This window comes from Procambarus clarkii, chromosome 81 (genome assembly GCF_040958095.1).
Source record: "Procambarus clarkii isolate CNS0578487 chromosome 81, FALCON_Pclarkii_2.0, whole genome shotgun sequence".
In the NCBI taxonomy this organism is placed as follows: Eukaryota; Metazoa; Arthropoda; class Malacostraca; order Decapoda; family Cambaridae; genus Procambarus; species Procambarus clarkii.
The window spans coordinates 20,187,581-20,204,800 of record NC_091230.1 but is presented as its reverse complement, the minus strand read 5'-3'; the positions used below and the strand labels follow the sequence as shown (position 1 = coordinate 20,204,800).

General features: G+C 39.1%; 1 protein-coding gene across 1 annotated transcript in view; it reads right to left on the bottom strand.

Moving 5' to 3' along the window:
• LOC123748939 (serine-rich adhesin for platelets) overlaps positions 1-17,220 on the bottom strand; it is a 357,404-nt gene that overhangs the window by 3,037 nt on the left and 337,147 nt on the right. The window contains 6 exon segments of the mRNA XM_069315267.1: positions 4,828-5,196; positions 5,199-5,311; positions 5,314-5,839; positions 9,863-10,015; positions 10,232-10,479; positions 10,977-11,157. Coding sequence (XP_069171368.1) covers positions 4,828-5,196; positions 5,199-5,311; positions 5,314-5,839; positions 9,863-10,015; positions 10,232-10,479; positions 10,977-11,157 — 1,590 coding nt within the window.

Genomic DNA, 17,220 nt, shown 5'->3' with positions numbered 1-17,220 from the left:
TGCGGAGCTGCTGCAGCTTGTGTTCGGTATTGATGTTACTTCTGCTCCATTCCACAAGCTGTCTCATGCGTTGTTTCACCTCCGGCCTGCTCATGCACTGCCGGAATTGTAATGGTTGTTGGACCGGGTGCTCTTCTCCTTGGTTTGTGGTGGCCCCTTAGGTTCAGGTTTGTGGTGGCCCCTTAGGTTCAGGTTTGTGGTGGCCCCTTAGGTTCAGGTTTGTGGTGGCCCCTTAGGTTCAGGTTTGTGGTGGCCCCTTAGGTTCAGGTTTGTGGTGGCCCCTTAGGTTCAGGTTTGTGGTGGCCCCTTAGGTTCAAGTTTGTGGTGGCCCCTTAGGTTCAGGTTTGTGGTGGCCCCTTAGGTTCAGGTTTGTGGTGGCCCCTTAGGTTCAGGTTTGTTTGGCAAAGGCTCTTGTTGGCATTGGCCTCTGGGGGTCGGGTCGGGAAGCTTCATGCTTGCCTCCTGGTGCAGGGGGCTCTTTTGGTCCTGGTAGTTGTTTTCTTCGTTTGGAGCTGTCTTCTTATTTTCTGGCGAGGAGTGAGACTGCTGTTTTCCAGAGGAGTCCTTGGGTTTTTGATTCCTGGTTGGTGTGGCCAGGGGTGCATCGTGTGTTGTGTCCGGTTATGGCTCTCCGCCGTTTCCGGCGGGCCAAGGCCTTGGTGGCCGGGAACGTGCTGTGGGTTGACCGGTTTCCCTTCTTCCCTGTTCTGGGGTTCGGGTCTCCCAGGTTGTCCGCTGGGTCCTTTGGTACGGCCTACCTGCAGTCTATCCTCGTGCCCGTGACATTGTACAGTATGTTTGCTCTGTTGGCGATCGCCTCCCGGGTTTATCCCTCTTGTGTTATCTTTGGGTAAGTAGCTCCGGGAAGCCAACGGGGCTCCCCCAAAATAACTAACATTAAATGTAACAAAACTCCATTTTCTGGGCGAGATCCAGAGGCTTCCCGGCAACCCTCCCTCCCTTCGGTTGGCATTTTTTCACGGGTTTTGACATCCAGCCTCAGAACTGCAGGGTGGATAGCCGGCATGAGGGATTGCGGCTTTCCCTTCCCCCTCCCAGGGAGGATGGGGGGATTGTGCTGATAGTGGAGCGGCAACGTCGTGACGTCATGTGCGTTTGATCGTTTTCATTTGGGGAGTTCTGTCCACTAGTTTGGCTTTCAGTAGCAATATTTAACCAGAATAGCGGTTTGTTTTTGGGGCGATTACCTTTCTGGGTGCCTGACCCGGTCGATGGCAGACATAGAATGCTTCTAACCACACAGGGGTTTCTATTAGACCATTGCTCCTCATGTCTCTCTGAGGGGGCCAGGTTCTGGATTGTGCTCCTGGTAGACCTAGAACTCCATGCACATTGATGCCAAAGTCTAATATATCCATATAAGCCTGGATAGCTCCGGGAGTGCTTCCGGATCTCACCCAGAAAATGGCGTTTCATTACAGTATATTCAATGCAGGTTTTTTAAATTTCCAAACAAAAAGTTTTTTTGTTTTTTTTTTAATACTGCACTTTACAGACTAGCTGACTTTGGAAGCACCAGAATGGGGAATTGAAATGAGTAACCATTTCTCTCTGATAGTTCCTGGGTATACTTGGTATACTCTGGTAACCTGGGTATACTTGGGCTGCAGCTGAATGGAATGGGCTGGTATTTGCTCATTCTTTCTTTTCCATCTTTAACTATGCATGTTATATTTTCCTCATTATTTGCTGATACTTTTACAATTAAACATGCATGTCTAGGAAGTTTTGAGCCATTAGACAACTTCTAAATTTTCAGTGGAAGAATTGGTGACTGCTTGACTGACATGATATCAGGCCATCGGTGGCTGCTTGACTGACAAGATAACCAGGCCATCATTGACTGCTTAACACTTTCGCTCGGGGATGACGCAGCATTGCGTCATCCGTTTACTGGCGGTAATGCCGGGGATGACGCAGCATTGCGTCATCCACTTTAAAAATTCGCCAAAAATCAGGTTTTTATCCGATTTTTTGGGGACTGGTTTTAAAATGTGCGCCGATGTCTTCCCATTTTCTTTGTTGAGCCTCGTCGCCCTCAGGCTGCTTGGCACACGCCGTGGACCCATTGTCTTTGCTCCACTGTTGTGACCAATGTCGCTTCCCCTCGCATCTCAAACGTGTGAACATTTCGGCTATTTTCCGTGGCTATATTTCTTACTGCGGCTTTAGAAACTATCTACGCTTACTCCACGATGGATAGTAATCATGAACAAGGCCCTTCCAGGAAGAAAATTGCGAAAGAAAGGCTTGAAAAGGGTAGGAATTGGGAGTGTAGCAGGAAGGCCTCTGAGCACTCACTCACGGCTAACACGTGGCCCGTCTTCAACTCGTCGGCGGTTGGAGCGTGACCAGGTTTTTTTTTTATAGGCTAATGTTCCTCTAGAGAATTGTATTACGAACCCATTGAGACCAAAATGAAAGACCTAGGACAAAAATTGAGGTGACCAGAGTGAAAATAGTGAAAACATTTTATCCCGTTTGCGTGCTCCCGGGTAACTCGTTCGCACTTTCTCTGTTTGCTGCGGGTAATTAGCCGGGCTTTTGGAGTTTATATGCATTTAGTGCTGTAGAGAATTTTATTGCGAACACAATGATACCAAATTTAATCTCGTAGAAGGAGAATTGAGGTGACAAAGTTGAAGAGAGTATACACTTTTCGGAATTAACACGCGCTTCTGTGACACTCTGGGGCCCATATCGCCCTGTCGAGGGGTGGCGCGCGGGGTGAGCGAAAGTGTTAAGTAATGTGATAACAAGGCCTTTGTGCATTTTAATTATTTGGTGAACTTGAAATGGCCAACAAAACTTACAACAGAAAAATTATATAAACCACCATTCCGTTAACCCTTATCATGCAGTGATTATCTTTTTTTTTCTTTTTTTTTATCACCTGGGCTAAATGGTTATCATTTAATAATAACGATCATTATTGTTATTCCTCAGTTTGCATACTGTACTTGAATTTACCTGAGAGTCATGAACACCCTTAGGAGCCGGTCGGCCGAGCGGACAGCACGCTGGACTTGTGATCCTGTGGTCCTGGGTTCGATCCCAGGCGCCGGCGAGAAACAATTGGGCAGAGTTTCTTTCACCCTATGCCCCTGTTACCTAGCAGTAAAATAGGTACCTGGGTGTTAGTCAGCTGTCACGGGCTGCTTCCTGGGGGTGGAGGCCTGGTCGAGGACCGGGCCGCGGGGACACTAAAAAGCCCCGAAATCATCTCAAGATAACCTCAAGATAACCCTAGTGGCTTCAATGATAACAGGAAGCTCGCAGCTTGTTAAAGGCCCCCCCCCCCCTTCTATTAGCCATGATTATTTTTTCCAGCTGGATTTTAACATTTAACAGTTTTTGGTATTTACAGCTTCAGTGGGTAGGCAGTTTCATTGGTTTATAAACTTTTGGGTGAAAAAGCATCTCCTGTTTTCAGTCCTATATAGTGGCTTGTTCAGCTTGAATTCCTTGCTCCTTGTTTGTGTTACATCTAACCTTTTGAAGAAATTGTTTGTATCAACATCTGGCAAATTGTTCAGTATTTTAAACATTTTAGTGAGATCCACCCTGTCATGCCTGGTTTGCAGTGTTCTTAGCCCTGTGGTCCTCAAGTGTTCCTGGTACATGAATTGACTTAGTTCCGGAATGATTTTTATTGCCTGGTGTTGCACTTTTCTCCAAAGCAGCTATGTCTTTCAGAAGATGAGGTCTCCCTACTTGGATACATATATGGGGTGAACCAGACATTTATCGAATTGAATCATTACCTTCTCTTCCTTAAAGTCAAAGGTACACTTGATTATTCCTAGGGTTTGGTTAGCTATTTTTTTTTACTGCTGCTTCTACCTGTTGTGCAACGTTCAATAAAAATTAGATTTTGACTCCATGGTCTTTGTTCATCAATCTGCTGCAAGGTAATGTTATTAATGTGGTAATTGTGACATGGCTTGTTATGTCCCATGTGCAAAGTCTTGCATATTTCTATATTAAAAAGCATTTGCAAGTCTTTTGACCATTTGTGGAGTTCATGTAGATTTTGTAAGACTTCAATGTCCTTTTCATAAAATTATATTATTATGCCAATCCAAATGGGAAGAAATAATCAAGAACAATGGGGAGGGGGGGGGGAGAATCCTTTGAAAAGATGCTGGCTTCCTGTCCCTTTCGAGGCCACAGGTGATAGTGGCCCTCAAGTGAATTCAGATAAATATGGATGTAATGGAGTTAACCAATGACCATGAAAAAATTCTGTTGTCATTTTTCAGTTGCTTACTATGTAATGAAGTTTGCAGTCATCATACTTTTCATGCAATAGGTGACAGTCAATGCAAACACTACATTGTATAAACTAATAAGTGAAATAACAAGATGAATATACAATTTCCTCCAACCCACACCAGTCAGCGACCATGGTGTATGACATTGAAAGAGAATGCCCGCTACAGCTCTTAAACCTCCCCCCCCCCAATTATATTTGTTTTTTTTTCTTGGTTTTGCATGCAGATGTATTATCCTATAAGAACAATTCCCCCCCCACAGGCGAGGTGACAATTGTGATGATAGCCACATTTTACGGGTTAGAGATGGAGAGCTCCTAGATAGGTAAAGTGCCTAAGGTTTATATTGGTAAATTTAAACATTAAGAATTATGGTAAAGATTAGTTGTAAAGTATAATTTGTTACAATACATCAAGTAGAAGAATCATGTAACCTTCAATGCATACATTGCATGGTCCAGTTTCATTATATTATATGATGTCATGTGACAACTACAAAATAAATGTTTATTTACTAGGAATGTGACCTCACCTGCGATGGACTTCTTGGAAGAGGAGGCTTCATGGCAGTTTTAGGTCCATTTCTTGGAGGCAGTTCTGGAGGGTCCTCATCATTGTCTAAGCTTTTGAGAGAGGCTGATTTGACAGTTACCATACTTGAAGACGAAGTGAGCGAGTCATTGCTAGAAGCTACACTCTGTTTGGAAGGCGACCCTGGGGAGGCTTTGGCTTGACTACTGATATCTTCACTGGAGGCTGAAGACATGGTGGTTTGGGTGGGTGACTTTAAGATGGTGTTATAACTAGAGTGAATTGTCATGTCATCTTCAGAGGCAGACTTTGAAAGGTTACCGGTGCTCATAGAAATGCTTCTTTGGATTTTTGATGAGGGAGGAAATGGTTAGATTTCTTTGGATTAGTAAGAGTACCTGTTCGAGTAATAGGAGTGCGTGGAGGAGGAGGAGGAGGAGACTCCTCTTCCTTTACATCTGCCTTACTGGTTGGCACAGTCATTGGCGTTGAAGTGTTGAAGGTCGTTGTAGAGAACCAGTACCCCACTTTCCTCCAGAACTAAAGGTTCGCACTCTGGACATTACTGAAGGATGTTTGAAATCACTGCACTCTTTTCCTTTTTCCTGACCTCCACCCGTAATTTTGGCATTCATGAGTTGTTGTCTCTTGAGAGTGTCAAAACTTTTGAACATCTTATCATTTTCTTCCAACGCCTGTGCCAATTTGGCATCAAGTTCATGTCCTACATTAGAACTATTTGATTTGAGACTATCATAACCCGACGAATCACTTGGAGAATGAGAGCTTTCTTTGCTAAGCTTCAGCAGCAACTGTCTATTGTCTATGGAGGCACTAGAGTTAGATGAATTATTGTGTGTTGTCCGAGGAGAAGTTTCAAAGCGTCTTTGAAGGGACGCTACCTTCCCCGCCAGAGCGGTACGTTTGGGCACTGTTTCTGAGCTGACACGCACCTCTGCAATTTCGTGGTCCTTCTCTCCTTCTTCAACATCACTGTTGTCTTCACACACCATCTAGAAAATTTATTACTCATGTTAGCTAATTAGAAATTTAAAACATTTATAAATTAGTGAGTGTAAGAATTCTAAAGGCTTACATGATACACATGTATCATGTGTAATTAGCAAAGTGCATTACATGATAGTGAATGGAAGAGAATAGGAAATGATAGAGAAATTGGTCAGTAATGAACTTAGTGGGCTCTCAGGTGAAATAAGATATGTAGATCAGATGATTACATTGAGTCGGTTTATAGAGAAAGTATGTGAGAAAGCTTGTAAGGTGTTCATGGTTTATTATACTTGAAGTGACAAAGAAAGTGGCTTGCACAGTCTGCTCTCAACCGACTAGAGCAGAGTTCTATTCCTGGGCTGGGTGAAACATTTGGGTACAGTTCCTTGCACCATTGTCTCTGCACACTGATGAGCAGTATATAGGTGCCAAGAGTTAGGCAACTCTTATGGGTTCCATCCAAGGGAAGATCCATTTAGGGAGGGATCGCTTAGAGGGATCTCATTAGGCCTAATAAGCTTTCTTTCCCTGACAGATGGGAACTATGACATAGTCTTGAAAGTGATAAGCATGTATGGAAGTGATTGCATTTACTAGAGGGCCACTAGCACACTATAGTGGCCAAGACAAAGATAAGCCGGAACATTGTCAATGGTCCCCTATTTGTCTTGACAAATTTTTTCAATCTGGATTTTAAAGTTCAACAGTGTTTTGTCATTTACAGCTTCTGTGGGTAAGCAGTTCTACTGGTTTATAACCCTATGGGTTAAAAAGCATCTCCTATTTTCAGTGTTACGCTGATTTTTCAGACAGCCCTGTGTACAGGAGTCGTAGCAGATGTGTGGAAAAAGGCTAACATAGTTCCAATCTACAAAAGTGGCAGCAGGGAAGACCCCCCTCAATTATAGACCTGTATCATTCAAAAGTGTAATAGTCAAAATATTGGAAAAAATAATAAAAACTAAATGGGTAGAACACCTGGAGAGAAATTATATAATATCAGACAGACAGTATGGTTTTCAATCTGGAAGATCCTGTGTATCAAATTTACTCAGTTTTTATGATCGAGCCACAGAGATTTTACAGGAAAGAGATGGTTGGGTTGACTGCATCTATCTGGACCTAAAAAAGGCTTTTGACCAAGTGCCACATAAGAGGTTGTTCTGGAAACTAGAAAATATTGGAGGGGGTGACAGGTAAGCTAACATGGATGAAAAATTTTCTGACATAGAAAAATGAGGGCAGTAATCAGAGGCAATGTATCGGACTGGAGAAATGTCATAAGTGGAGTACCACAGGGTTCAGTTCTTGCACCAGTGATGTTCATTGTCTACATAAATGATCTACTAGATGAAATACAGAATTATATGAACATGTTTGCTGATGATGCTAAGATAATAGGGAAGATAAGAAACCTAGATGATTGTCATGCCCTTCAAGAAGACCTGGACAAAATAAGTATATGGAGCACCACTTGGCAAATGGAATTTAATGTGAATAAATGCCATGTTATGGAATGTGGAATAGGAGAACATAGACCCCACACAACCTATAAATTATGTGAGAAATCTTTAAAGAATTTTGATAAAGAAAGAGATCTAGGGGTTATCTTGAGGTTATCTTGAGATGATTTCGGGGCTTTAGTGTCCCCGCGGCCCGGTCCTCGACCAGGCCTCCACCCCCAGGAAGCAGCCCGTGACAGCTGACTTAACTCCCAGGTACCTATTTACTGCTAGGTAACAGGGGCATTCAGGGTGAAAGAAACTTTGCCCATTTGTTTCTGCCTCGTGCGGGAATCGAACCCGCGCCACAGAATTACGAGTCCTGCGCGCTATCCACCAGGCTACGAGGCCCAACGAGGGGTGGTTCTAGATAGAAAACTATCACCTGAGGACCACATAAAGAACATTGTGCGAGGAACCTATGCTATGCTTTCTAACTTTAGAATTGCTTTTAAATACAGTACATGGATGGTGAAATACTAAAGAAATTGTTCACGAGTTTTGTTAGGCCAAAGCTAAAATATGCAGCGGTTGTGTGGTGCCCATATCTTAAGAAGCACATCAACAAACTGGAAAAGTGCAAAGACATGCTATTAAGTGGCACCCAGAACTGAAGGGCAAGAGCTACGAGGAGATGTTAGAGGCATTAAATATGCCAAAACTAGAAGACAGAAGAAAAAGAGATGATATGGTCACTACATACAAAATAGTAACAGGAATCGATAAAATTGATAGGGTAGCTTTCCTGAGACCTGGAACTTCAAGAACAAGAAGGCATAGATTTAAACTAACTAAACAAAGATGCCGAAGAAATATAAGAATTTACTTTTGCAAACAGAGTGGTAGACAGTTGGAACAAGTTAAGTGAGAAGGTGGTGGAGGCCAAAACCGTTAGAAGATTCAAAGCGTTACATAACAAAGAGTGCTAGGTAGACGGGACACCACGAGTGTAACTCTCATCCTCTAATTATACTTAGGTAATAATACTTAGGTAATAACACATACACATAATAATTACTGTGTGACTGGCTGGGTAGTTTAGCTGGTTGGTTGGTTGATTGGTTGGCTAGTGTGTGGGGCAAGTGGGTGGACAGACGGGCTGGATGAATAGATGGATAACTAACTGGCTGTCAGGTATGGGGTGGGAGGCAGGCAGGCAGGCACACAACATTCAAAAACACACCCACACCCACTCCATACTCCCCTCTCGCCTGAAGGTTCCCTCCTTCCCTTCCTCCACCACCCTCCCAACCCTCACGTACACTCAATCCTTCCCTTCCTACACATGCCGTCCTCTCCCTCCCAGCTCTTCCGGAACCGTCTCAGCCACCACCAGCAGTCATTATAAGGACACGTCAAGAAAATGGTTGTGAATCTCTCACTCGCCCTCCACAAAAGCACCCCTATACACACCCAGCATATCCCAAACTCCGATACATGTACACTCACACATGCACCTCACAAACACACTCACCCACATCCCAAATCTCCACACCAGCCTACACCACCACATCCCAAACAGTCCCTCCAGACTCTCCCCTCTCTCTCCAAAACCCTCGACCTTGAAACCTGCCACCTCCAAAATTCCCCATACCCCACGCCTCGACCCACTGCTACAGTATGACCTGATGGCTGACTGCATTATCCAGCAAAATCTTTGGTTATCTGAATTCCTATTCAGATATGGTGAAGTTTTTATCCAGCCTCAAAAACTGCCAGATAACCCAAAGATTCGGAAAAGCGGGCTTCAGATAAGCGAGATTATACTGTAATTCATGGATGGGTCATGAAAGATGTCAAGCTAAGAATACAGTACAGTATCAGAAAAAGTTGTAAACCTAATATGAAGATCTGATGAATGAAGATGATAATTCTTTTAGCAGTGTGTTACTGTAAAAAATTTACTTAGATAAGCTGAAAGTTTTGATTGATGTATGAGAAGACGGTTTAAAGTGAATGTGGGCAATACTCATGTTATATGCTAATTAAGAGAATAGGAAATCGTGTGAAATAAATATGAATTGCATACTAGAAGTGGTCAATCAGTTTCAATACTTGCATATGTGATATCAAGGGAATTGGTGCAATTGAAGTAGTTGCAATTGAACATCTGTTACACTGATGTTCTGACAATATTGCAATACTGCATAAGTAAGTCCAATGTGATCCTCGCCAAGAGCACCATCAAGGCTCGCCAAACCTCGATACGAGGTTAGACAGACAATAAACACTCTTTTACCTACTCACTAAAGCTGTGAAAGCTGGGGCTTCACTTCAAAACAAAAATGAAAGAGCTCATCAGGAAGAAGGGTGAGACATGCTTCCTACCCCCACTGGAGATGGTTGCTACTTGGTAAATACCAGCACAAAGTAAGATCTGTGTTCCTAACAGTAACATTTCCTATTGTAGGCCATTAAACACTACACAAAATAACATATGGGTACTAAGGTACAATGAAGCAAATATGCTCATGAAAATGTTCCAGTAAATGTAAATTACCAAAAGAAAAAGATAATCTTTACCCTACTGATGCCTTCTTTGGCTTCATATAGTCTTCTTATGATATCTGATGACCTGTTGTCTTTCTCATCTGAAGTTGGAGGGGGAGGGATGATAAAAGCGGATATGTCATACTCGTTTCCCATTCTGCGGTTTTCAGCACATGTTTGAAGGTCCTGGGAATACAAGCATTACACTTCCTTAGAGAATTTATAAGAATACCACATGATAATTCTTAATGTTGAAACTAAGATTAATTTAGTGTAGAGTTTGTAAAACCATATATCATACTGTGTACCTATCATATGTAATGTACAAAATGAAATTACCTTGTGTATACTGTGTATTATTGATAAAGCTCTTTGCTTATTGGTAAATGCTCTTTGACTTACTACACATCCTTCAGGTGGTGGTGGAATGGTAAGGTTAGCAATGAAGGAGTCAATATCTTCACCTTCCTCCAGATGAATACCAAGCTGGCGGAGGGCTGCTAGGGTGAAGCTGGGGCCTTTGGTGCCTCCATTGCCACCTGAGCCTCTATTGATGCCCGATCCATTGAGTGGGGAAAAGAGAGAGTCATTGGAGGTGATGCTGGTGTTGAGACTGCTCAGCGATGTGCTGTCCTCCGTGTCACTCGCTCCTGGAGTATGTTAATTAAAAGCTTTTATTTGTTGCCATTTTTTAATCGAAAATGATTGGTTTTACAGAATTGGTTTAATTGGTTTTACAGAAACCAATTAAATAAGCTCTTTAAAATGTTTTTTTTTTATTTCTCTAAACAATACCCAGTACTATATTACTGTACAGTATTTGTAAGAGAATTTATATTTTCAAATTACTAAAAAACTATACTGAAATTTGTATCTGTTTAGCTATTATGATTGTTCAACACCAGAAGAAATAGACATGAAATTATCTTACACTCAAGAAGCGTACCTACAAAATATCAGCAAGACTAACACTATGGAAGTCATATGTATGTTCTGAATTATGGTGATTATGTTCATTATGGTGATGACTAAACATGCACTTGATAGATCTTAGTAGTATTCCATTTTACAAGTTATTTTAACATTGAATGGAATTGTAACAATAATAATAATGTCTCAACTAATGATTAAAAAAAATATGACTGACCCGTGGTAGTCGAATCAGAGTAGCTGGCTACAGTATCCTGCTCGAGCCAACTTGGGTTGGTGAGTGATCTCAAGTCACCCAAATCTTGCTCAAGGGCCTTCAATTCCTTTTCCAAAGTTTCCCGATCAGCAAAGGGTGTGGGTGGGGTGCTAACCTGTGGTGGGAATACCTTTGTGCCATCCTGAAGAAAGAAAATATATGTTAGCTTTAGTGAAAGTAATACTGTACCGAAATGTAATCATTGAAACTTAACTTCGGGTGCACACAATAAGCCTGGCAGGTTATAAATACAAAGACAAACTAAGAGTCCCGGTAATACAGTTGGGTTTGTTCTCGACTCACAATTGGGAATTCTGGGTTTGAACCCCAGGTGGGACAGAAATGGTTGTGTCCTGACTGTTATACCTAGTTCTAATTACATTTCATCTGCCATTAGGTTTCTGCAGAACATGTTTGCCATGTCACTAGGCTATGCTTACTACTACGGGGGTACATTAATATGATAATTAATATGAGAATGGTAGCCTGCAACTGTGATTTAAGAGTTAGATGGAAAAGTTTAGCAGCAATGTGCCTGATTTCAGTTCCTATCACCTAATGCCCCTGTTTACCTAGCAGTAAATAGGTACTCAAGAATTAGTCGGCTTGTTGTGGGGTTGCACCCTTGGGAGGGTAAGTAGTTCAACCTTGGAGGGGACCTCGATATAAGCCAAACATGTATGTTTGTGTACTTGCTGCCTGTCCCCCTGACACAATAAATTATATATATATATACATATATATATATATACATATATATATATATACATATATATATATATACATATATATATATATACATATATATATATATACATATATATATATATACATATATATATATATACATATATATATATATACATATATATATATATACATATATATATATATACATATATATATATATACATATATATATATATACATATATATATATATACATATATATATATATACATATATATATATATACATATATATATATATACATATATATATATATACATATATATATATATACATATATATATATATACATATATATATATATACATATATATATATATACATATATATATATATACATATATATATATATATACATATATATATATATATATACATATATATATATATACATATATATATATATATACATATATATATATATACATATATATATATATATACATATATATATATATACATATATATATATATACATATATATATATATACATATATATATATATACATATATATATATATACATATATATATATATACATATATATATATATACATATATATATATATACATATATATATATATACATATATATATATATACATATATATATATATACATATATATATATATACATATATATATATATACATATATATATATATACATATATATATATATACATATATATATATATACATATATATATACATACATATATATATATATATATATATATATATATATATATATATATATATATATATATATATATATATATGTCGTACCTAGTAGCCAGAACGCACTTCTCAGCCTACTATGCAAGGCCCGATTTGCCTAATAAGCCAAGTTTTCATGAATTAATTGTTTTTCGACTACCTAACCTACCTAACCTAACCTAACCTAACTTTTTCGGCTACCTAACCTAACCTAACCTATAAAGATAGGTTAGGTTAGGTAGGGTTGGTTAGGTTCGGTCATATATCTACGTTAATTTTAACTCCAATAAAAATAAATTGACCTCATACATAATGAAATGTGTAGCTTTATCATTTCATAAGAAAAAAATTAGAGAAAATATATTAATTCAGGAAAACTTGGCTTATTAGGCAAATCGGGCCTTGCATAGTAGGCTGAGAAGTGCGTTCTGGCTACTAGGTACGACATATATATATATATATATATATATATATATATATATATATATATATATATATATATATATATATATATATATATATATATATATATATATATATATATATATATACACAAAACTGTATCAAGTTAAATTAAATATGTAGACAATTCTCACTCTGTGAGAGATTCAATAACTTAAATTCAGACTTCCATGAATTTCTTAACACAAAATTTGTAAATTCACAAAGACGAGGTCCTTTAAATGCAAGGCGATGCAAAAGATTTATGTAACAAGATGCTTTGGTATGCAGTCCCTGCATACTGTACTATACTACTGTACTATAGTCCCTGCATACTGTACTATACTGTACTACATACTGAATCTATCGCCGAAAACATGCCCAAACATAGCAACAAGCAAGGTAGGGGTGCCTCTCGCTCTGCATCCATTACTCCTAGAGATCTGAATGGAACACTGGCAACGCTGCAATCCTCGCCGATGTTGGTAAACACAGCATCCGCTCCCCCTCCTCACTCCCCCCCCTTCAACTCGAATCTCAAGCTCTAGAATTCATTCAATCTATGGCTCCCTGTCTAAATTTCAAACCTCTCAGAAGTAACCCATGGCTGCAGAAACTGCACAACCTTGTGCTAATGCAATCTGAAGCTATTTCGGCCCTCCAAGCCACAGTCACCCGACAACAACAAACCATAGACCGCCTCCTTGAATCGTCGACGAACAACAACCAAGAAATTCTCAACTTACAAACTGTTGCAAATGATGCAATGGATCAAATACATAAGATTCAGGCCGAGGAAACCCTCTCAGCTCAAAGTGACCTCCTTCAAAAGCTGGAAAAACAGATCAATCTCCTTCAGATTCACCAGGCGGCTTCCGAAGATGACCAAGAGCAACAACAACTTCATGACTCCCTGATAATTAGCTCTACTGATCTACCTGATGAACAACAAGGTGAGAATTGTTGTAACATAGCCCACACCCTAATTAATTCAAAGATCAAAGTCAATGTTGATATCAAATCAGCTATCAGGATAGATAAAAACAGTTCCCGTAGCAGTAGGAGAATGCTCATCAAACTTGCAAATCCCTCTGTTAAGTTTGACCTCATACAATCAGCTGCTAAGCATAAAACCAACCTCTATATAAATGAGTGTCTTACAAAGCAGCGTGGATCCCTCCTCTACAGGCTGCGTCAAATTCGCAAACTAAACCCTAGTCTTATCAAGCAGTGCTACACTAGGAATGGAATGATTATTGCAAAGAAGGAAAGTGCAGGAAAAAGATATGAAATAAAGTGTGACCAACAACTACTGGCCTTCTTTAGTGATTGTGGTATATCTGAAAACCTGAACCCGACCAATGCCAGTACTTAAAATAACTCTTTCAGTGCCTGAGCCTAACCTAACTTAATCTAACTTTGTCCAAGGTGCTGTCTCTGCCTTACCATTTACCTAATGTTCTCTCATTCATATAATTTCCTAAATAATCCGTCAAGTCTCCATGCACTTATGCAAGCATCTACCTCAGTATCATTGTAAAATTTTACTCTTAAATCTAATCCTACCCTATTCTTTTTAAATTTTAAATTTAATTGTATTGATTTATGTCATTTATTGAAATCAATTATTGATCTCATTTTGTTCTCTTAATTAAGTTCATACTAATTATAGGTTAAAAACTAAGCTAAATAAAATTTATTATCTTTAAGATTATTTTACTTTACAATTATCATTTGTCAAATTTTTATATATTCATCTTGACAGTCTCTACTGATTTTTTGTTCTCTCCACCAAACTTGTGTATCCTCCATGGCTATCTAGTGACCTTTATTCTACCTCTAATTGTTTCAATTCTTTTGTTTACTTGCATTTATTGTTGTGTTTTGCTATAATTATTCTCTAATTTTAGTAGACTTAATACTTTGTAAGCTCTTATTGTATTGTTATATTATTGTATTGTGTTTTGCTATAATTACTTTCTATTTTACAGCAGATTTAGTATTTATCTGTTCCTGTAATTGCTTATCATATTGTATCGTGACATTATTTTATCTATATGCTTACTGATATTGATCCTGATCAAAATCTTCTGTCCCATATCCACACAAATCAGCACATTGATCATCATTATTGCAGGTATTACACAGCAAATCTTGCAAGAAACAAACTCCTAAATAGCACCTGCTTATCAGTTTACAACCAAAATGTTAGGTCACTTGGTAAACATTTTGATGATATAAATGCACTACTTACAGCACTAGGTACTAAATTATCATTCATCATTTTAACAGAAACTTGGCTAAGTAATGACTATACCCAACTCTACAATCTAGCTGGTTATAAAGCCATTCATAACTGTAGGCCTAATAAAAAAGGTGGCGGTACAGCAATATATTACAAAGATACCTTCATTTGCAAGTGTTATTAGTGATAGAGACGACTATTGTGAATATACCTTTGCCAAGTTCTCCAGTAAATCCCTTAAATCCTCCCTGACTATCGGTGCCATCTATAGATTTCCTAATACAGTACCAACATAGCTTTATTCTCAGACAATGTAAGGAATCTTATCATAAATAACAATCTTAACAAAAATCACATTCTGGGAGGTGATTTCAATATTGACCTGGGTCTTCAAAACAACCCTCAAGTTGACTATTTCCGTAACAGCATGCACTCCTGTATGCTAATCCCCACAATCACCAAGCCCACCCGAGTCACTCAAACATCTGCCACTACCCTGGATCACCTATGGACTAATATAACAGCTCCCCTTACATCTGGGGTAATTTATGACAGAACAACTGACCACTATCCTACCTTCCTCATAGCAAACATGGACACATCACCACCAGAAACCAAGAAACTCTCATTCAGGCTACATAGTGAATCAGCTTTAGGCAATCTCTCCAATGCACTTCACAATATTAACTGGGAATCTGAATTTAATAATTCACAGGATATAAACTCATCAACTAACCTCTTTCTCTCCAAAACTCTAAGCCTCTACAACACTCACTGTCCCCTCCTTACCAAACAAGTAACTGATAAAAGAAGAAAAAATAACCCGTGGCTCACAAGTGGCATAATTAAATCAATCAACAAAGAACATGAATATGAAAAGAAATTTAGGAGTGGCCTAGTTTCAAAGGAAGTAGTTAAAAGGTACTCATCAGTGCTTACCAGTATCATAAGAAAAGCAAAACTTTCATATTATGAGACTAGATTCAAAGAAGCAAAAGGCAACATGAAAAGCACATGGAATACCATCTCTAATATCCTAGGAACTAAACAACACTCCCACAACCCGATAACACTCTCTAAGGATGGCCTTACACCGTCATCTGACTTAGAAATGGCGAATGAATTTAATAGCTTCTTTTCATCGATTGGTGCTAACCTTGCAAGTAAAATCCCACAGACTCAGACACATATCAACACATATCTCTCAGGCAGCTATCCAAACTATCTTCTCCTTTCACCAGTCAGCCCGACAGATGTTGTGTCCATCATACACTCACTAAAAACAAAAGCTGAGAACATCAGTGAAATCCCATCCATTGTATACAAGAGCGCCTCCCATGCCCTTGCGCCACCTATAGCTCTGCTGTTCAACAAATCCCTTGAGTGTCATACCTTCCCTGATATCCTTAAAAAAGCAAGAGTAACGCCAGTTCATAAAGGAGGTAATCCGGCAGACATAAACAACTATAGACCAATATCGAACCTACCCATACTATCAAAAATATTTGACAAAATTATCTACAAACAGCTCTACTCCTACCTCGTAAAATTCGACATTCTTAGCCCGTCAGTTTGGCTTCCGCTCTCAAAAGAGTACCAACGATGCAATTATTAGTCTCCTTGATATAATTTACTCAGCCCTTGACAAAAATGAGTTTCCGATTGGACTCTTCATTGACCTGAGAAAGGCCTTTGATACTGTTAATCACGATTACCTCTTATGTAAACTCCATCATTATGGAATCCGAGGCCATGCACTGGACTATATCCAATCCTATCTTAGTGATAGACACCAATGTGTAGCCATCAATAATATAACTTCTCCCATTCTACCAATAACCGTTGGAGTGCCACAGGGCAGCATCTTGGGACCTCTTCTATTTCTTATATACATCAATGATCTGCCTAATGTCTCTAACATTCTGAAACCTATTTTGTTTGCTGATGATACTACCCTCATCTACTCCAACCCAACCCACATACACTAAATGATGTTAATAATGAACTAAAAAAAGTCCACTGATGGATATCAACCAGCAAACTAACACT